The sequence below is a fragment of the Monomorium pharaonis genome, chromosome 8 (genome assembly GCF_013373865.1).
Source record: "Monomorium pharaonis isolate MP-MQ-018 chromosome 8, ASM1337386v2, whole genome shotgun sequence".
In the NCBI taxonomy this organism is placed as follows: Eukaryota; Metazoa; Arthropoda; class Insecta; order Hymenoptera; family Formicidae; genus Monomorium; species Monomorium pharaonis.
Window position 1 is genome coordinate 15,871,400 of NC_050474.1, and position 23,142 is coordinate 15,894,541.

The 23,142-nt window shown below is 34.2% G+C and overlaps 1 protein-coding gene across 7 annotated transcripts in view; it reads left to right on the plus strand.

The window, feature by feature from the left end:
• LOC105836993 (kinesin-like protein KIF21A) overlaps positions 1 to 23,142 on the plus strand; it is a 242,645-nt gene that overhangs the window by 46,075 nt on the left and 173,428 nt on the right. For 5 of the 7 annotated variants that reach the window (XM_036291117.1, XM_036291118.1, XM_036291119.1 and 2 more), the window contains exons 7-8: positions 12,275 to 12,506; positions 13,442 to 13,564. In XM_036291117.1, the coding sequence (XP_036147010.1) occupies positions 12,275 to 12,506; positions 13,442 to 13,564 (355 nt within the window). The remainder of the gene's footprint in view (positions 1 to 12,274; positions 12,507 to 13,441; positions 13,565 to 23,142) is intronic. The other 2 variants (XM_036291123.1, XM_036291122.1) reach the window with 1 other exon arrangement.

Consider the following 23,142-nt stretch of genomic DNA (forward strand, 5'->3'; position numbering starts at 1 on the left):
CATCTATAATAAATTTATATAATAAAATTACTTGACAGTTATAGCAACATTTAACTGATAAACAATTCTATATTACACAGCATCTCATCTATCTCATCGATCAGTGTAAAGTTGAATTACAGAGTAACGTAGCTCAGTTAATTGTTTAATATATTTATAATATGACAATCTGAGAACAATCAATAAAAAATTTGTATAAATAGTCATAACTTGGCACGAGTCACTACCATAAACTCTTGATCTCATGATTATGTAGGACTTCTTTTTCTTTTCTACATTACTACACTTAAAATAATTAGTGTCAGACCTATCGTACATGTTTTTTACATTACGCATATAAAATTGTGTAAAAGCTTGAGTATCTCATATATGATTGTCTATTTTCCACTCTTTCCCGTCCCTGCTCTTTGTGCTGTCCACTTTCTTCGTCCCCCCCCCCCCCCCAGAACTTGATCAGTTTAGCCATTTCTGAGATCCGATAATCTCGAGTTGCTCCGATAATGCTCGCAAGTTGCGTACTCGCGTAAAGAGCACGGTCGGGCTCGCGCTGCGCGTTCACTTGGCACAAGTCACTACTGTGTCTCGTAATACAAGAGACTAATTCTTTTATGATACTAACCCAGATGGCAAAATATCTCCAAAATTCCTCCAGAACTGATAAACGCTATTGAGAATATTGGTAAATTATTGGTCTAAGTATATCCACAAAATGAAGCAATTTTATATCAATTACAAGCTGAATATAAAATTGTCAATTATTGCCCAATTTCACATTAATGAAATTAAATATTTTAAACTTGAAATCTTAAAATCAATTGTAATTACATAATGGCTTAATGTAATCCAATATTAAAATGTCAATTCTGTATTAATTACAGGATATTTAAATGGAGAAACATTATATATATATATATATATATATATATATATATATATATACACTCAATCGAAAAAAAGCGGTACACCTAAAATTTATCAAAAAATTACTTCCAATGACGATAACTACGCGAGTAATAAGGATAGAAAGGTTTCTAAAAAAAGAAATTAAAGCTTCAAATGTCTACTTTAAGAATCGACTTATTAAAATTTTGCGTGATAATTTTTTTTTAAATGGCGTATGACAAAGCGAGAGCATGCGAAATAGAGAAATATTGATCCGAGTTTGTGACGATCCATGGCGTGAGGCAAGTATCGCAACTTAATTGGATAAAAAGCATGCGATAGAACAGAGTCTTCCCTTCAAAATGCTTTTTTACTCGTCTCGATACGATGATTTTTCGCTGAGATACGCGCATTTAAACTAAAAAACTGCTTTTTTATTCAAATGCGCGTATCTCAGCGAAAAATCATCGTATCGAGACGAGTAAAAAAGCATTTTGAAGGGGAGACTTTGTTCTATCGCATGCTTTTTATCCAATTAAGTTGCGATACTTGCCTTTTGCCATGGATCGTCGCAAACTCAGACCAATATTTTTCAATTTCGCGTGTTTTTGTTTTACTATCCGCCATTAAAAAAAAACGTATTACAAATAACTGTGATATAAAATTTTTTTAAGTGACAATCCGAATCTTGAAAATGCTTCTTGGAAAACCCAGCTAGCTGCATTAGGTGCTGAGATATTCAATTTTGAATTTTTAACAATGTCCAATTTTAACTATTGCAAGAATAAAAATCCCGGGTTTCGCTAACAACTATGGTATTTAAAAGCTTGAAACCATCCTCGGATTGTGAGCGTTTGACGTACATATGCATATGTGTTGCGTAGGTGACGAATCACGGAATTTTACTACTTCAGACTCCACATTAACACAAGCAAATCTGAGTAGTTATGTGAACGAAGCTTCCTCATTAGGGAATTTTGATATTTGATTTTATCACGTAGAAAAAGTTTATTGAGCTGTATCAGCTCCAGGAACTGTCATATCTAATAAAAATAGGCGATTTTCATCTGACTATTTCTTATTAAAAGGTTTTACCGTCGGCATTAGCGTTACCCAATGTTGGGATGGTCCCGTTAGTGCACGGTGCGATAGCGCACATCCCGATAGGACACATGAAAATTTAGTAAATTTCTAATAGCGCACATCTCCATAGCACACGTCCCGATATCGCACATTAAAAAAAGCATATTAGCCCGATAGCGCACAAAGTAAAAAGCGCATTATCCCGATAACGCACATAAAGATTTAGTAAATTCCCGACAACGCACATCCCGATAGCACACATTCCGCTAGCGCACGTTTCGATAGCGCACATCCCGATAGCGCACAAAGTAAAAAGCGCCTTATCTTGATAACGCACATAAAGATTTAGTAAATTCCCGACAACGCACATCCCGATAGCACACATTCCGCTAGCGCACGTTTCGATAGCGCACAACCCCGATAGCGCACATCCCGATAGTGCACAGATCAAAATAGACACAACAGGCTGAGTAAAACGGATACAGTAACAAACGGACACAGTGCGAAACGGACAAAGTAACAAACAAACTTACCACATGGGTTTGCGACTTTCCAGGGCACCCCTACCGACGAGGTGGGTGCGTGAGGGGAAGCGAAGACCCTTTGCACCCGCCGCGCGCGCGGTGTGTGTGTGTGTGTGTGTGTGTGTGTGGCCACACTTTGTTATGTACCACATGGATTTGCGACTTTCCTTTGTATACATTTGACTACATTTAGTAAACACTACATACTTATAAAATTTCATTGAAAATTTTGCACAAATTTATTTTTATCTGATTGACAGTCCGTTTGTTACTGTGTCCGTTTTATTCAGCTTGCTGTGTCGATTTTAATCTGTGCGCATTTGGGACTCACTCGCGCTATAGAGATGTGCGCTATCGGGAATTTATTAAATCTTTATGTGTGTCATTGGGATGTGCGCTGTCGAGATAATGCGCTTTTTACTTTGTGCGCTATCGAACTAATATGCATTTTTTACTGTGCGATATCAGGACATGTGCTATCGGAATTTACTAAATTTTTATGTGTGCTATCGGGATGTGAAGCTGATAAAGCTCAATGAACTTTTTCTACGTGGTAAAATCGAATATCAAAATTCCCTAATGGGGAAGCTTCGTTCACGTAACTACTCAGATTTGCTTGTGTTAATGTGAGTCTGGAGTAGTAAAAATTCCGTGGTTTGTCAGCTACGCAACACATATGCATATGTACGTCAAACGCTCACAATCCGAGGATGGTTTTGAGCTTTCAAATACTATAGTTGTTAGCAAAACCCGGAATTTTTATTCTTGCAACAGTTAAAATTGGGCATTGTTAAAAATGCAAAATTGAATATCTCAGCACCTAATGCAGCTAGTAGGGTTTTCCAAGAAGCATTTTTAAGATTTGGATTGCCACTTTAAAGAATTATATATCACAGTTATGTGTGATACGTTTTTTTAAAATAACGGATGGTGAAGCAGAAACATGCGAAATTGAAAAATATTGGTCTGAGTTTGCGACGGTCCATGGCAAGAGGCAAGTGTCGCAACTTAATGGGATAAAAAGCATGCGATAGTACAGAGCCTCTCCTTTAAAATGCTTTTTTAATTGTCTCGGTACGATGATTTCTCGCTGAGATATGCGCATTTGAATAAAAAGACAGTTTTTTAGTTGAATGAATTTTATTACTGCGTTCCCTCAGGGTTTGCAGTCTCCTCTTATAAATACATTTTATTCTTGTCATAATTTCTTACTTATTTACATTATGTACCATACATGTCACTTTATCCGTCACAAAAAACCCTCTCTGTACTATCTCTTCTCCTCTCTTCTTGCTCTCTCTCTCTCTTCTTCCTCCTTTGCATTACTCCTCCTTCCTCTCTCTCGTCCTTCTGGGCTTTCTCCAGTATCTCTTCTCCTCCACCTCTCGCCTTCTCCTTCCTCACTATTCCCTACTACGCGGCCTGGCCACATGCGACCTTACATTCTTAACCTCCCTCCCGTAACCTCGCTACTAATCTATCCTCCTCTCGTCCTTTCCTCCTTCTCTCTTCTCTGTCGATCCGCCACCTGTTACAAATAAAACATATTTTATCAATCGTGTACAGCAGCCCCCTTCTTACTTCCTCGTCTCTTAGTCCCTTCCCTCCTCCTTCCATCTACCCCCCCTCTCCATCCTAACTCCATTTCTTCTCCTCCACCCACAGTCCTCTATTCGATACTATCACCTTTTTTCCCTTCGCCCTTTCCCTTCTCGCCGCTTCCACGATCCTCTACCTCATCCTTCTCTCTTCCATCGTCAGGTTCTCGTCCACTCCCACTCTTCATGTCCTCTTCACCTCCCCTCTCCTTGCCAGAATCTTTTCTTTATCCGCCTCTCTTACTATCTCCGTTATTAATATCCATCTTCCCCCCTCTCCCTTCTTTTCCTTCACTCTGTCCACTGTTACCCTCCTTCCAAACACCCGCTCCACAATACCCTCAACAAAAGACCTCTTCTCCTTTTCGTCCTCTCTCTCCACCCCTCTCCACACTACATTCTTCTCCCTTCTCTTCCTGTCCTCTTCTTCCCCTCCTGTCCTCTTTCTTTCCTTCTGCGTGGTTCTCTCTCTCTCTTCCAGTCTGCTCCTCGTCTTCTCCTCCATCTCCTTCCTCCTGTCCGTTTTCTTTTCCCATTCCTCCTTTCTCTTTTATTCCTCCGGCTCCTCTCTCCCTTCTGTCTTGCTCCACCCCTTTTTTGTCACTCTCTGTCCATTCTTCTTTCTCTGTACCTCTCTCCATTCACTTTCCCCCTTTCCTTAACTACGTCCTTCTGCCACCTCTCCGTCAACCCTCTTTCCTCCTCCTCTCTCCTCTCCTCTCTTTCTGTCTCTTTCTTTCACACCCTCTCCTCCTCCGTCTCCACTTCTTTCCACCACTCCTCTATCATTGCTTCCGTCACCTCATTCTTCTCGCCTCTCCTTTCCTTGTATTCCTCTCCTCCGTCTTTCACCCCATCTCCTCCCTCTGGCTTCTTTTCCTTGCTCTTCACCTCTTTCCTTCTCTCTTCTTCCCTCCTCTTCTTGCTGTCCCGCTGCCTGTCTCCGCTCCCTCTCCTTTTGACTTCTTCTTTTTCATTTTTCTCACCTGTTGATCCCTGCTCTTCTTGTTCCTCTGTCCTCTCCTTCTTTCTGCTTTCCTTCCGCTCTCTCTTCTGTCCACCTTTTCCCGGTCCTTTCTCTTTCTCTATCCACTTCCTCTATAACCCCACCAAGTTCATTATACCTTCTCTTATTCCTCTCAATTCCTCTCTTATTTCTTTTAATTTCCCGCTTTCCATCTTTTTATCTTCCACCTTCTTTCCTCTATCTTTTTCCTTTTTGTTTCCGCTTCTCGCTTTTCGCTTTCTTCTTCACTACCACTTCTTTTCTTATCACCTCGTGTTTCATTTCTCACTACTCCTTCTCGATGTTTGATTCTTCTCTCCATCTTTCCATTCTCGTTCTCTCCGCCAATCTCCTTCCTCCTCATCCTATCGATCTATCGAGATCTCGTTCCACTATTCCACCTTCCTTCTTACTATCTTTCCTCTCTCTCTTCCTGACAGACCACGTGCTTGCGAATGCATACATTCCCAAACCCGCTACCGCCATCCTCTCCACTCTACCTCTTTTCTCTTTCTTCTTTCCTTTGATTCTCTCTGCCGTCTTCCTACATCACCAATTTTACCAATCATCTTCCTCTCTCGATCCTTCCGCCAATCACAGCCTTTCCCCTCATATATCGATATCTCGCATCCGTCACTCTTTCCGTCCGCCGCGCCATCTGTCCAGTTCTCTATACACTCTTTTCTCAGTCTCCACTCTCTATCTCTTTTCTTACTTCACCACCGCCTCTCTGTTTCCTTCCGTTCCTGCGCCTTGCTCTCTTCTACCAACTCTCTGTCTGTTCACTATCGCCTGCTCCAATTTCTTTCTTCATCTCTCCTGCCTCTCCACCTTCCGTCTCGTACTTCCCTCCAATGCCCCAGTTATTCTTCCTCCTCCTCTTCCTCCTTCATACAATCTCACTTCCTTCTTTATCTCCTTTCCACTATTTTACCTCTACATAGCCACGAGCACTCACTCAACCATCCTTCTCTCTCCGCCATCTTTCTCCTTCTCTCAGACAGTTTTTTAGTTTAAATGCGCGTATCTCAGCGAAAAATCATTGTATCTAGACGAATAAAAAAGCATTTTGAAGGGGAGACTCTGTTCTATCGCATGCTTTTTATCCAATTAAGTTGCGATACTTGCCTCACGCCATGGATCGTCGCAAACTCGGACCAATATTTCTCAATTTCGTATGCTCTCGCTTTGTCATACGCCATTTTGAAAAAAATTATCACGCAAAATTTTAATAAGTCGATTCTTAAAGTAGACATTTGAAGCTTTAATTTCTTTTTTTAGAAACCTTTCTATCTTTATTACTCGCGTAGTTATCGTCATTGGAAGTTCAGTGATTTTTTGATAAATTTTAAGTGTACCTTTTTTTCGATTGAGTGTATATATATATATATATATATATATATATATGCTTGCATAATTAAATTTTTAAGGTGTCTTGCAAAAAAGTAATTATACGCTTTTTATAAAATTTATTAATAAGACGTTTATTTGAATTTTTTTCACACTACAAATAATAATGTAATTTTATATGTACTATTCTTTTTACACGAACATACATTTTTTCTTGCTGTTATTTCTTGTCACGTGGAGACACTTGAATTGAATGCGTTTCAAGGGATGCTTTCCATTTACATGATTTATGTCGACACTTGTGTGGAGAAACAGCTTTTAAATAAAGATTTAAAAATGATCTAGAAATGGCCATTTACGAGTACAATATTTGAGAGAAAAGTGACTTTGCGTTTTAAAGCAATAATTGTTTGAGATATGTCCGCTTATAGGATCAATAATTGATTATTGATAACTTAGATTTTAGATTTTATTTAATGATCAATAACTAAGAATTAGTGTGTTTTACTTTTCTTAAGGTCATATTTGATTAAAAATTGATCAATCATGTTGTTCTCCACTTATGGAGTAAACGTGGAACTGCTGTTTCTTCACGATTTGCTATCTGGGAATATCCAAAATCCACCAAAAAGAACGCTAATCTTTTATAAATTTTTTAGAAATGAAAATAATTTTGAGAATATTTGTTAATAATGTCTCCGATCTCTTTACAGGTTTGTTAACTACAATGTTTTTGCCATCTTGAATAAACTATTTATAATTATATTTATTTTGTATATGTAAATAACTTCTGCTTATAATGACTGGTAAAACTATATGAGTAATAAATTTATTCTAACAAGGATTATTACATAAATATTTACTGAATTATATAAATAATACAAAATGGTAGTTTATGACACCGATGTGAACTTAGCACCCAAATAAATAAATAAAAATCCGACAATACAGTTTGTTTGTACTTCGTTTGTACCTGTTCGTACCGCACTTCATTTCGTTTGTATCTTAAAAGAAAAAAAATGCAGGTTAATTAAAAATGGACAGCACCCAACATTAAGATATTTTAATTATATTAATGTCATTCGAAAGAGAATTGTTTATACCCGTTTGTACGTTCGTTAAAACCGTTTGTACCTCAAGGGGGACGGAAGTACAGTCCTTTTCAAGTTTTGACGCAACATTAATACGGAACTCGGCTATCACTTAAGATATCGCGAAGCAGCCAACGCTATTCAAAAGAGAATTGTTTGTACCCGTTTGTACCTCCGTTAAAATCGTTTGTATCTCAAAGAAACCGAAAGTACAGGTTTTTCAAAATTTGTTCAAGAGATAATTTTGACATTTTTTGAGATATCGAAAAACGGCCAAGGCCATTCGAAAGAGAATCGTTTGTACCCGTTTGTACCTTCGTTAAAACCGTTTGTACCTTAAAGGGACCGGAAGTACAGGCCTTGTCGATACGGAATTTCGGCTGTTTTTTAAGATACCGCGAAATGAACGTTATAATAATCTATATTATTTGTATAAATTAAATGTAGATGCTTTGTATATAGGTACAAGTATGCAAAAAGTGCGCGAAATTCAAATGTGTATGTATTTAATGAGAATCTCGAGCATTTCGTTTTGCGTGGAAAGTCGCAAACCTATGTGGTGCAGAGAATGCTTCGCATGCACACACACACACACACACACACACACACACACACACACACACACACACACACACACACACACACACACACACACACACACACACACACACACACACACACACACACACACACACACACACACACACACACACACACACACACACACACACACACACACACACACACACACACACACACACACACACACACACACCAGGCTTCTCTTGCACCCCCCCCCCGTGTGTGTGTGTGTGTGTGTGTGTGTGTGCGCGTGTGTGTGTGTGTGTGTGCGCGTGCGTGTGTGCGTGCGTGTGCGTATGCTCGCGCGTGTACGCATGTGTGCGTGTGTGTGGTGTGTGTGCATGCAAAGCATTCTCTGCACCACATAGGTTTGCGATATTCCACGCAAAACGAGATGCTCGAGATTCTCATTAAATACATCCACATTTGAATTTCGCGCACTTTTTGCATACTTGTATCTATATACAGAGCATGCGTCTACATTTAATTTATACGAATAATACAAATTATTATAACGTTTATTTCGCGGTATCTTAAAAAACACCCGAAATTCCGTATCGACAAGGCCTGTACTTCCGGTCCCTTTGAGGTACAAACGGTTTTAACGAAGGTACAAACGGGTACAAACGATTCTCTTTCGAATGATCTTGGCCGTTTTTTGATATTTCAAAAAATGTCAAAATTACCTCTTGAACAAATTTTGAAAAGTATGTACTTCTGGTTTCTTTGAGGTACAAATGATTTTAACGGAGGTACAAACGGGTACAAACAATTTTCTTTTGAATGATCTTGGCCGTTTTTTGATATCTCAAAAAATGTCAAAATTACCTCTTAATCGGTGTTTATGATCCTCTGTTCTCCTCTATGTTTACATAAAGTTATTGTTCTTTTCAAAAGACAAAAATTTTTTTTTAATTTTTAAAAAACAATACAAATATTTTGATACATTGATTGAGAGAACTTTAATTATTATATTGTGTTAAAAATAGCGTAATCCGAACTGGTTGGGATACAAACTCCCGTTGAAAAGATGAGACAGAAATCCAGATGGTTATTCACATGTATGTGGATTTTCATGGATTTTAGATGGTTTTAATTAAATTCACAAAATTAACGTTAAAATTTATCTAAACAAAATATTAACTTGCAAAAAGTTATGTTAAAATTAAATTAAATAGACAATATTAGTACTTTTGACAATATTAGTTATTTTGACCATAATATATTAAATATATTAATGAGTTTTTTTTTATAAATCGCCTAAAATAAAGCTAAGAAAATTAAATTTAATAAAAAAAAATTATACCCATCACTAAAATTCGATGTAGACCGTTAGGCGATTTATAAAAAAAAACTTATTGATAAATTAAATTGAATTAATTTTAAAAGCATTATATAAGTTTACATTAAAATTTTATAATTTTTAAAAAGTCAATTGAAGATTGATATGGACAAGCGCAATAGGGTGCAATATGTAAGAGAACGCCTTTGGCGTGTAAATTAAAAGGGAGAATTTTCTCAGTGATGTTTTTTTAAATTAAAAAATTTATATTTTGGACAAACGGGATAATTCTATTTGTAAAACACGGAGGGAAAAAATTTTTATTATATAATTTGAACTTAAGAGGATGTTGGAGTCGTCTGTTTTACCGATTGAACATTATTATTTTTAATTAGGCCTATTTTTTTACTGATTTCGTAAAATTAAAAATCCTTCTCCAGAATTAAAGTATAGACAATAACAAATAGTGCCTACCTATAATATTATGTAAAAAACAAAAAAAGTTAGAAAATTATATTTTTGTGCAGTCGCCTCGTATCTTTCATCTGTAACACATAAGTTTTAAAGACTCTGTACGTACAAATAACTAGTACGCACTAATCTTTTTACATGAAAGAATAATAAAATGCTTGCAGAAATGAGCTAGAAGCTTTGGTGTAAGAAAAAAGCCTCAGAGAAAATTTCGTATATATGTGTGAGTGAAGAATCGATCCGAGGCGGTCCGAGGATAGAAACAGAGCACTAGTTTAATTCACAGATTAATATTAATATATGTACTTTAATTCTGGAAAAGAATTTTTTAATCTATAAAAAAAATATATACGAAATCTCATTAATGATGTACACGAATGACTCTACATTATCGACCTCGATCAAGTTTGAGAGGCAGTCCAGCATCCCCTTAAGAGGATCCGGGAGTGACAGAGTTACCGACATTTTTTTGGGAACTTGGATTTTCGAATTGGAGTAACAGAATGCAAAATCCTTTTACAGGATTAAAGTACGCACAAAAATGAAGGGGGCGACGTACGATTTGTTCTGATAAATAAAAAAAAATTGTTATTTATTAGTCACCTAACGACAATATTTGCTTCATACAAAAAATCTATAGTTTATATGTATAAAATAATCACGTCGCCCCCTAGAAAAAACTCTCAGAAATAATATCGTGCAATTAGAAATAAGATTAGAATCCTAGAAAAAAAGATTCGCATTCCGCAAATTGGAAAATGAAAAAACGAAAATTTGGGTTATGTACACGTAAAAAGTCGATAAGTAGAACAATATGAGAAAAATTTTTTTCGTTTTCAATATAAAATCCAATTTATAGATTAATATTAATATGTGTACTTTAATTCTGGAAAAGGATTTCTAAATCTATACAAGAAATACATATAAAATCTCATTAATGATGTGCACGAATGACTCTACCTTATCGACCTCGATCAAATTTCAAAGGCACTCCTGGATCCCCTTAAGGTATCATTTAAGTCTACTCAGTATTTGATTGGTTTAATCATTATTGAGATTTAATTTTTTTTGATGCAAGTCATCAGCCCATGTATAGTTTTATGTGGTGCGCGTTTATTTGAGAGACACTGTCTCTTAATATTTATTTGAAATATTTTTAATGAAAGGTTATTTTTATGAAGAATTTGAATCTACATTATTATTGAGTAAAGTATTTTTCGTTATAAAATTGTTGTGCATTACTTACAACGCTGGTTTCCAATAAATCCTCTATAATCTTATTTTTATTAACCCATTAAGTCCAAGCGAACAGTTTTCTGTGACTTTTTAGTGGTGTTTTATATTATAAATATAATTCTTAAAAACTTTCAAACCAATTTCTTTTTATGTAAAATTTCTTGAACTTTCAATATCCGTCGTCAGAATTTTTCAAAAATGTGATCTGAGTAATTTATGTTAATTTATTTGCGAAGAAGCTTATTTTTTTACTAAAATTTTTTTTTAATTAATATTTACACATAAAAAACGGATGGAAATATCTCTGAGAAGTGAAAATCTTGCGTCCATGGACCATGAATTTTCAAATGTACATGTGAATAAATTTTAATTCAAGATGGCGACATCCAATATAGCGGCTAGAAGAAGGAAAATCTATGAAATTTATAATTTCTTTGTATGTAAATATTTTATTTAAATCACTTTATCATTCAAATTAGTTTTTAGGGGTTTATTTTGGGTTGCTGGTTGCGATTTTGTTATCAGACATGTCAAATTTAAGCTGGCAGATTCAATATCGAAAATGTTTATGATATCAATCGCAATCAACTACTCAAAAACCTCTAAAAGCCAATTTGGATGATAAGTGATTGAAAGAATATTTACATACGGTGAAATTGAAGATTTCATAGATTTTCTCTCTTCTAGCCGCTATATTGAATGTTGCCATTTTGAATTAAAATATACTCAGACGTGCATTAAAAAATTCATGGTTCATGCACGCAAGTTTTACTTCTCAGAAATATTTCCATTTAATGTGTAAATATTAATTTTAAAAAATTTCAGTGAAAAATAACCTTTTTTGCAAATAAATTAACATAAATTATCCAGATTGCATTTTTGAGAAATCTTGACGACAGATATTGCAAGTTCAGGAAATGTTACATAAAAAAAGTTGTTTATTAATAGTTAAAAATTTTTTTAGGATTAGATTATAGTATAAAATACCACTGAAAAAAGTCACAGAAAACTGTTTGCTTGGACTTAATAGGTTAATTGAATATTTAATGGAGTTTTATCAATTATTAATTTGAAATAGTAATTGTCAAATGGAATGTAATAATTTTAATTTGATACTTATATTTAATATTGCTTTTATGTGTGACCAATATTGATGAAATGTTTATTAGGTTAATGCAGCGAATCCATATGGGGATAGTTCATTTCATTCCGATTCCGCGTCTGTGTTAATCGACGCTAAGAGAGATGTCGAAAAAGAAATGGAAACATTACGAGCCTTAAAAGAACAATACAGTTACAGTGGTAACACTAAACCAGTGGATGATGGAGAAATAGATGATTCGGAGAACGCACCAGATTCTGTAAGCGAAGATGATTCTGACGATGATTCCGATCGTAAAGGTACGTTAAAATATATATAAATATAAATAGAATAATATAGGTAAATATATCAAGTACTTGTGTACATGTACTTGTATATATTTACAGTATCAAACAGGGTCTATTACCCATACAGGGTCGATTGTTGTAAAATGTTTTCAAAAAGGTTTTAACATTTTATATGTTCTACTTACAATAAATCTAAAAGGAATTTGCAAAAGATTATATAAAATGTTACAACAGAAATGTTTCTATATAATCTTGTGATACGGAATGTTGCAACAGAAAATAGGTTCTAAAATTAGTTACATAATAAATTTGGGATTAATTAAGTGACTTTTTAATCAATGATTTATTTGTTTTTTCGCTGTTATGACTCATTATTTTATTTGGCTAGTGATAGTTTATGGTAATATTTATTTATTATTTTTAGCAAAAAAGTAAAAAAACGGGACTTGGATTCACAAAAATAATAGCTACACATTTATTCTTTTATTTTTATACATATATGCCTGCTCCTAAATTTCTACATTTGATACCAATTTTATTACATTACTTTGTATTATTTTATATTACATTTCTATTAATATTTTTATTAGCATTAACCTATTAGTATATTATTATTTAAAACACTATTCCATACCCTTATTAATTTTTTTTTTACATTATTTTTTAGTTTTTCAACCATTTGTAATTTTACATTCTCCTACAAGATGCCTCATTGTCTCTTCTTTCTTTACAAAATACTCATTTTTTTTTTCCTCTAGCTTATCTTTTTTCTTTATATAGTACAAATTAGTTTGGTCAGTTTTTTTGTGGTCAAAAATGCATTTATTGATTAGAACAAAATGAATGAACAAATTAATCAAAGTATTGTTTATCGCTGGCTACTACTTTTTTCCACCTCTCAGGCAATTTTCGAATTCCATCTCAAAAAAATGTCTTGTCTTTTGAAGCGATCCAAGTTAGGAACCAATTTTCGATTTCTGCGAAAGAAATAACCGGTGACTTGCCAAATCGTGCTGCATTTATCGGAACAACCAGTAATCAGAAGGAGCAATGTCCGAAGAATACGGCGGGTGCGGTAAAATATCTCACTTGAGCGTTTCCAAATATTTTTTTACGACTTGCGACATGAGGCCGAGCGTTATCATGCAGAAGAATAACTTTGTTATGTCTTTGCTTGTATTCTGGCCGTTTTTCTCGTAATGCACGAACGAATCAATTGTAGCCTATACCGATCGCCCGTAATGGAATCGCCAGGTTGTAGTAGCTCGTAGTATACAATACCCTTTTGGTCCCACCAGATACACAGCATGACCTTCGAACTATGATATTCGGCTTTGGTGTTGATGTTGAGGTCGATGGCAACGATTGACCGGGCATAGCGTAGTATTTTTTCTTCTTGGGGTTGTCGTAGAATATCCATTTCTCATCCTTAGTCACAATACGATGTAAAAAACCCTTTCTTTGTTGTCTTTGAATCAGCTACTCGCAAGTGAAAAATCACCTTTCAACGTCTCTCGCTTTCAGTGTTTGTAAGGCACCCAATTGCCTTGCTTTTGAATCATTTTCATGGATTTTAATCGTATGGAAACTGCTTGTTGAGTCACTCCCAATAATTCTGCAAGCTCCTCTTGCGTTTGATTTGGATCTTCATCGAGTAATACCTGTTGACTTCAGTGAAATTGGTGCGTCAGCTATCCGTTATATTCAGATCAGTAAGTACAAATTTCCACCGATGAATTTCAGAACCACATGATGTACAAAATCCGACCGTCATTCTCCACGTGGTGCACATCGGGTCACTTTGATGACGGCGGTATGAGTTAAACACGAATAAAATAAATGTGCAATATTATGTTGATACTCAAAATTCACGATATTAAAAAAACACCGTATTTATTCGCTAAAATACCCTAAAATGCAGTGCAAATTTTAAACTCGTGTGCAATCAACAAAAAACATCGTATCAACATGTATTTTTTTTAATTGCTTAGAAAAGAATGAACTTTAAAAATCTGAATTAATATTAGCCAGATTTTAATGAAAAACTTGTGAAAAATGATAAACTTTTACCTTTTTTAATTAAAAAAAAACATCTTTGGTTTTCATGCGATTCAAAAGGTTTGCACTTGATAAATCAAACTTTCGCTTAGGAATTCTCAAAGTAGAATTTTTGCCCTTTAATTTAAAAAAAAGTACATGTAATTTGGATGATTTTTCGCAAAGTTGCATCACTTTGAAGATTGCCTAAAAGTCGGTTAAATTTTTTGTGCCGTTTTTTTTGCGCCAGTGTATATGGAGCATTCCATGTCAAGTGAGCCACCCCATTTTCAGATTGGACACTTTTTTTTAACGCGACTTAAAATTTTTTTTGCCATCTCAACTTTATTTCTCTAAAATTTTAAATTGTGATCTTAACGGGTTCAAAGATGGTGTTTCGATTTTTCTCGGGATTCGGAGCATGAGTGACGTTTAGGTGACGTCAAGGAGCTAATTTAACAAGTTTGGGGGTTAATAATTCGAGATGTAAGGGTTTGAGGTTTAAGGTTTACTTAAAATATTCTTTATTTAAGTTCTATTATCCGACGTTAAGGTATTTAACGTTCGCCTGACGTTATACACTGCACTACACTTTTCGGGCGACTTTAATACGTAATTCCCAACGTAAACCAACGTTTTGTTATCAAATGTTGTAAAACGCTAACGTTGTGAAACGTCGCCTGTGGTCATTTCTGACTGACGTTAAGAAATCGCGAGAAGTGGTAACAAATTCTGCCTAAAAGAGAGTAGAGATATGAGTGTAAATAAAACATTTGGTTTGATGTGACGTTTGACTTGTTTGCAGAAATTAAATATTTGTGAATATAGAAAAACTGAAAAGAAAGTGCATAAGAAATTTAACCAATCGAATTTCTTATGCATTTATGTTATGAGATATACAAAAGTCTGTGCGGGGGTCCTTACATTATACCATAACCACAATCTAATAGATTACCATTGATGCGTATGCATAGGTCGAATTTAGTTAAGATATACGACTCATTCGCAAATCTAGTACAAAATTTTCAACTAATCGATACTTCATCGATATGTTAAGTTAGTTTGGCGACCTTGTTAAGATTTTTAGTCAATATAGGTACAATTTTGCCTACAGTGGTATACTACTTAGTTTGCAAAAGTCTGAAAAAGTTCATTATTTTATACGAGAAGACAAATTTTAGTAAAATTTATCACACCTTTTACTACGTAAAGTTTGATACAGCGTGGAACGCCGACTTCGCCATTTTCATTCCTTAAAGAGGAAGACAAATAATCCACCATTTTCTAATATATTTAGATTAATATTTTTTAACGCATTTGTATTAACAATTTAAAGTATTTAAATAATATCTGTTAAAGTTAATTTTGACAACATGTCTATTTTAAAAGTAATTTTGATAAAAAATAAAAATCTACATTTTGAAAATTTCAGTTATTTAATAAAATATTTAGTAAATTGGAATATTTTAGAAGGAATTCGTCTAATTTCGACTTATCATTTTCACATTTATCAATAAAGTGGGTTTTGTTATAAATTTTCAGTGCTGAATTTGTGTATTTATGTCAAGATTACAATAGTATCAAAGACTACGCAAGCTATATTTTTCCTTTAAAGCCATTTTATTTGTGCCAAATTGATAAATACGTATTATGAGACATTTATTACACCAATGCCGTCATATGGTTTGAATAAAAGCACGAAAACTATACTTAAAATATTACGTGTTGTAAAAAAATAACCTCAGGTCTAGCAGAGTGTACGAAATTAAAGTTTACAAAAATCACTTACACCAACGTTAAAACTGGTGGAAAAAATGTAACCTCAATTTAACTTATATAAGTCGGCTCCCAACGTTGGTATAACTTAAATTTGATTCCCCAAATTAGTGCAAAAGAGGGTCTAAACGACGTAGCGAAAACGTTGGACACCAACGTTAAGTGTGTTTATCTTAACGTCGGGCGGACGTCAAAATGCTGCTTGGATAGTTAAGAAGTTGAAAGTTAATAATAAGGTTAAAAAATTAATAACTTTTAATTTAATTTAGTTAATTTTAAATTAATATTCTTTATAAATAAAAGAATAAAAACATTTAATAATAGTGTTGATGGTTTTGATAATACGAACAATAATGATTTTGATACTAGAAGATGCTTTGTGTTACCCTATGTAAAGGGCTGTAGCGAGATGGTTAGGGGCTACCTTGATAAGATTGGTTTCAAAACGGTGTTCTCTATCCCAAAGAAACTTGACAGATTAATTATTAGAGGTAAAGATAAGGTAAACAGAAATAATATGACGAATGTACTCAGTTAACCATTTGCTGCCAAATTGTCAGCAGGCTGCTAAAAATTTCTTGCGGAATCAGACTGCCAAAACCATGACCTACTGTGTCCTTGAGTGCGCCCTAATTGCAAACAAAAATTGTCATCAAATCCTGATATTAAATTGGGTGCAACACGATCAAATCTGTCACTAGCAGTACAATGACAAATTCACGCAGCAAATTGAAAATAGATGTTGCAATGTAAACTCACACCAGATTTGTGCCAAATATGCAGCAGATCTGTATTCATAAATGACAACAGGTTGGCGACAGATTTGTCGAATCTTTTTGTTTTCACAGTTATAATTTTATTTGAGAATCGATGTAAGCAATCTCCTGAGAAGATTTATTAATTCAGAAGTAGGAACAGATTGAATAATTTATCTCACCCCCTTCTTAGCATTTAATATTTCCTATAGGGAGGCCTTAATTGACCTATCTATTTTCTCCTTTTATATTGCAGATATATCAACTATTCTAAGTGCAATTAATTTCACTAAATTTCTTGGAGTTAAATATCACAAAAAAAATAAAAGTACTACCAGTCTTGTATTATAAAAATATTATGTGGCGGTTCTCCACTACATCGGATACCGCAAGCGCAGCAAAGGAAGGTAATTTTTGCTTATCTTAGTCGCGCTGCGAGTGATCTTTATGTAGCGAGGTGACTGCATTTTACTCCCGAGAGAGTAGGCCGTCTATCGACGATGCCGCACTTTTTATTGTCAATTTCACATTTTGACAGATCTGCTGCGTTTCTGGTATCAATTTGTCGGGTACTTTGACGCACAAATGTTGTTGCATTTCTACAGGCAATTTGCTGACATTGTTTGCACTTTGGTGTTTGTTGTCAATTTGTCATCAATACTTTCAATAAATCTTCTCGCAGCTCACTATTATTTTGTTATGTATTCTGATGACAATAGTATTTGCAATGACAAGATATGTTTCTTATTTGCTGCCTTTTTGGCAACAGAATCTGTTGCCAACATTTGTTGCAGCAAAAATAGTTATCTGGGTAGTATATTGCCTAAAATGTAAAGACTGTCCCTCGTAAAGACTGTCTATATTGGACAAACTAAAAGACACATTTTGATACGTGTTAAAGAACATAAAGAGAATATTAAAAAACACGTATGTCACCAATCTGTAGTCAGCACTCATAGATTGAATTATAATCATGAATTTGATTGGTCAAGACCAGGCATCTTACATAGTGAGAAACATCGGAGAAAAAGAGAGTTGGCAGAAATAATTTTTCAAAAACACACCAATAGTATAAACCTTCAGAGAGACACCGAGAATTTAAAGGATAATTTGAACGAGATCTACAATAATATTATTGAAACTTTATTGGCAACAATGTCAATCTCACTTGTAATACTGTACGCTCGCTCAGCATCTATTATTTTAACATATGCTATAGTTGATTAAAGACCATTGTACTCCTCCTTATGTTGCGTGTTTCTCAATAATTATAGTTTTTTATATGACAACATAAAAAACTATAATTGTTTGCTTTTTATTCCTGCACTGCTGCACTGGTGCAATAAGTTAGAATAAGACAAATATATTTTTTCTCATCTGTCAAACCTATTATAATCTATGACACTTAATTTTAATTTAATGGACACGAGTAACGGACGCGTAAGTTTACCAGCTTCTATGCCTTTTAATAATTATTAAATTCAAATGCAAGTCTCATTATTTTTTGCTTAGAATTCATATTATTTTTTTTCTTTCTACATACTTTGAGTTACTTGAATTGCATTTTGTTTCAGTTTTGTGGTTTCTTGGCACAACTAGTAAGAATGTGTGACCGTTATTGAAGAATTTAATTTGTATATGTACTTGATAAGGGTTCAAAGCGAGGGCCAAAACGTCGTATTTATTTGAATAAAATACATGCCAGTTAAAGTCGACTTCGTCATTAATTCTTTTAAATTGATTTTATTTTTAACTTTAACTAGTTATTTTTGAAACGTATAAACTTTAAGTTATTAACTTTTTTCTTAAATAAAAAATTTTATCTAGGCAAAAGAAAAAAATTATAAAATAAATAAATTTCTGCATTTTTTTGTTATTTTATACAATTAATATTATAACTTAATTTACAAATAAAATATGAAATATCTTTAATGATTAATACTGTAATTATATTGGTAATCTAACTGAAATAAATTACATGGGTTTTTAATTTGATATAAACAAAACTTTTCAAAATTACCTTTTATTTTAACTTGACTTAAATTAATTTTAATGTAACTTCAACTGAATTAGTTTTTTATTTATGTAACTTTTAACTTAATTGAATTAATTTTATAATCCATTAACTTTAATTTAGTTATAAAAATATATTAACTTACCCTCTGCATTATCATCGGTGTCATCTTAATGATGGCATCGTCTACGATAAAAGTGCGTTCAGCAGAAACCGCAAACTGTTGGGAGCGCAACATAAAGTGCTCACTGAGCAATTTTTTCCGCTGAACGCAGCCATTCCTTTTTCTTTTTAATCTTATTTTTTTCTTTTTTTTCCTTTATTAAGGGAATCCTAAAGTTGTATATTTTACTGACATTTTTTAATTAAACTTATCTTTTAATTGGCTTTATAGAATCGCAAAACTTTTTTATAGAATTAAAGTATGCACTAAAACCTAGGAGAATATGGTCAATTTAATATCAAAAACGAAAAAAAAATTATTTTTAGTACGTAGAGCTGTCACTTGATGACAATATTTGCTTAGTATACAAAATCTACGATATATATGTACAAAATAAAACCGTATTCCTTTAGGGATAACATACACGAACAATATCGTGCAATTCAAAAGTAAGATTAAAAGTCTAGAAAAAAAATTAGTTTATAATTGCAAATTTAGATATAGGTTAGAAAAAGAGCAGTTTGAAAAACATTTTGTTTATTCTCAGTATAAAATCTAATTTATATTATGATATTAATACGTATACTTTAACTCTTCGAGGTTATACTTTTTTTTTGAACGTCGAATTACCGTGTCGAGACGTGGTTATCATCCATCGTCATTTGTTAAGTGCTTCTGGAATCTTCCTTCACTCTTTCATACTACCTATTGTACTTTGAAATGCTGATCTTCCACCTCTCTTTTCTTTGCTTAACCTTCTCTCTTCTTAGCAATTCTTCCCTTCTTAGCAAACCCTCTTCCCTCAATTCTTCCATCTTTTCCATTCCCTATCCTCTCTCTTCATAAAACCTCTGCCTTTCTTTCTCCCACCCTGTCCTTGCTTTACTACTTTTTGCTCTACTCTTTATTTTCTCTCAGCACCTAGCTAATTCTCTCCTTCCTCTTTTCTCTAATTTCCTTTCAAATCCCCATGCTCTCAATCTTGCCTTTGCCTCTAAATTATCTCTTTGTAGTTCTTCGCATATTATATACCCCAGCATACTTTTTTCTACTTCTAATATCCGTTTTAAATATCTTTCTTGCAATCTTTCTACCTCTTTTTTCAACTTCCAACCCCAGATTTCCACTCCATAACCTACCTACCACCGACCATACCAGTTTATCAAACAACCAAATTTTTTTTTCTCAATTTCTTCCAAATCTTTTTTTACCTATTCCCCATACTTGCCCTAAAATCGCCGACTTTTTTTTAAATCTTCCTTCCACATGCCCCTCCCGCCTTTCATTCGCCGTTACTGTGTATTCTAGGTATTTAAATTTGTTTACTTTCTTTAGTCTTTTCCATCTTCAATTTATCTTCCTCCTCTTTTCTCCCCTTTTACATTTCATCATCTTCATCTTCTCCATATTTACTTTAAAATTTTTCCTATTCAAATAACTCTCTACTTTTCCCATTATCTCTCTTATTTCTCCTTTATGTTTTGTTAGCAACATTGTATCATCCGCATATGTACCAGGCATGTAAATATGAAACCAGAATTTTTGTATAGAAAATACATGTTTATTGTATGAAAATGATAAAAAATATTTTATTTGAAGTATTGCTCATCGCTAGCTATACATTTTTCCCATCTCTTTGACAATTTGTGGATGCTACATCAAGCCATTTTCGTACATTTTCGTAAGATGTGAAGCGTTGCTCAGCAAATGCGTGTCTCATCGATGCAAATAAGTAATAATCGGATGGAGCAAAATCTGGTGTAAGCTGCATGCGAAAGTATTTCCCAACCAAACGCCTTAATCGTTTCTTTGACCGGTTTTGCTGTGTGTGGTGCATTATCATGAAGCAAAATCACTTTGTGTTACCTTTTTTGATATTCTGGTCGTTTTTCACGCAAGCAAAGCTTGATTTAAATCGATTATTTGTTGTTGGTAGCGATCATGTGTTGTCAGTATTAACGATTTCGCCAGGTTTTAGCAGTTCATAATAGATCACACCTTTCTGATCCCACCAAACACAGCGTTGTCTTCCGTCCATAGCGATTTGGCCTTGCAGTCGATGTCGATGGTTTGCCTGAAGTTACCCATGATCTTTTACGCTTAGGATTCTCAAAATATATCCACTTTTCATCCAGTCACAATTCGATGAAGAAATGACTTTCTTTTGTACCTGGCGAGCAGTATTTCGCAAGTGATTTTTCAGTTTTCCTGTTGTCTTTCATTCAGTTCATGTGGAACCCATTTTCCCATCTTCTGGATCTTTCCCATGGCTTTTAAACGTGTGAAGACGGCTTCTTGTGTCATTTAATTGATCCGCGAGTTGTTGCGTTTGAGCGTTATCCTCACCCAACAATGCTTGCAATTCGCTGTCTTCAAACTTTTTTGGTGGTCTTCCACGTTCTTCGTTTCTCACGTCAAAATCGTCACTTTTGAATTTTTTAAACCACTTAAAGCACTGTGATTTACCAAGAGCATGCTTACCGTAAGCTTCGACAAACATTTGATGTGATTCTGCAGCAGTTTTCTTCAAATGGTAACAGAAAATTAATGCTGTCCGTAAATCGTAATTTTCAGGCACAAAATTTGACATGTTCTACGCTATTAAAAACTATGCTGTTGTATGAAACTTGTATTGTTGTGAGTTGAAAATCAGATGTCAAAACAAGAAAATGGCGCCAATGATGAAGTTTGACGGTAACTACATTGACAGCTAGCGCCATCTATGGGCAAATTCCGGTTTTATATTTACAGAACTGGTATATATTGTCTATCATACTCCAACCTTTTCTAAACCTTGCTTGACTCGGTGGTAAAATAATCTTTCCTTTAATTTCTCCTCTTAACCATTCCGCCAGAACCGTCGTATACACCTTATATGCTGTCTGCGTCAATGTCACTCTTCTATAATTTTTTACAATTGCGTCATCTTTTTTTACCATCGGAACCACTATCCCTTTCTTCCATTTCTCTGGCCATTTTTCTTCTTTCCATATTATATTACAAATTCTTTATAATCTACTTACCACCTTTTTGCCCTCATACTTCCATACTTTGTTCGCTATTCTGTCTTTTCCCGACGCCTTCTTATCTTTCAATCTTCTCACTTTATTTTCTTTTTATCTATTTTTCCCCATTCTCTCCTTTTTCTCTTCCACTCTCTGTCCTTATCTTTTTTTACCCCTCCCAACAGTTTTCTAAAATAACTGTCCTACTCCTCTATATTTATAGATTCATTAACCATCTTCCTCTTTTTTTTTATTTACTATTTTTAACACCTATCCTTTCGTCCTTGCCATTTTTACCTCTCTCTCCCATTCCTCCCTTTTCCTCTTTTTTTTTCATCACATAATTTCTTATATCTTCCCTTCTTTTTCCTATAATTCTTTCCCTTTCCACTTTCTTTTTTTTATCTTCTCAACTCCTTCCTTACTTTCTTTTTGCTTACTCTACATTCTTTGTTCCACCATCTTTTCTTCCTTTCACCAACTATCCTCTTTTCCATGTTTTCTAAAGCTTTATTTATCTTTACTTTTAATCTCCCCCAATCTTCTTTTACCTCTCTCTTCTCTATTTTTTCTACCCCAAATTTTTCTATAAATCTTTCCTTTCTCCTGTACTCTTCTCCCCCTTCTCTTCGGACCTCCTTCATCTTACTCCCCTCTCCCTTTTTCCAAACTGACACTGGTTGATGATCTATTTTATCCTCTATTACCATTCTATCTACCTTTTCTCTCATTTCTTCGTTCCCGAACATCAATTACCGACCTTCCTCTCCAACCGACATGTGTCCACTCTCCTCTTTTATTTCCTTTCATGTCCTTGTTTAGAATCGCACATTTCATCTCTTCCAAAAACTGTAAGTTTTTTCTTCTCTATTTGCAATTACATCCTTTAATTCTCCCC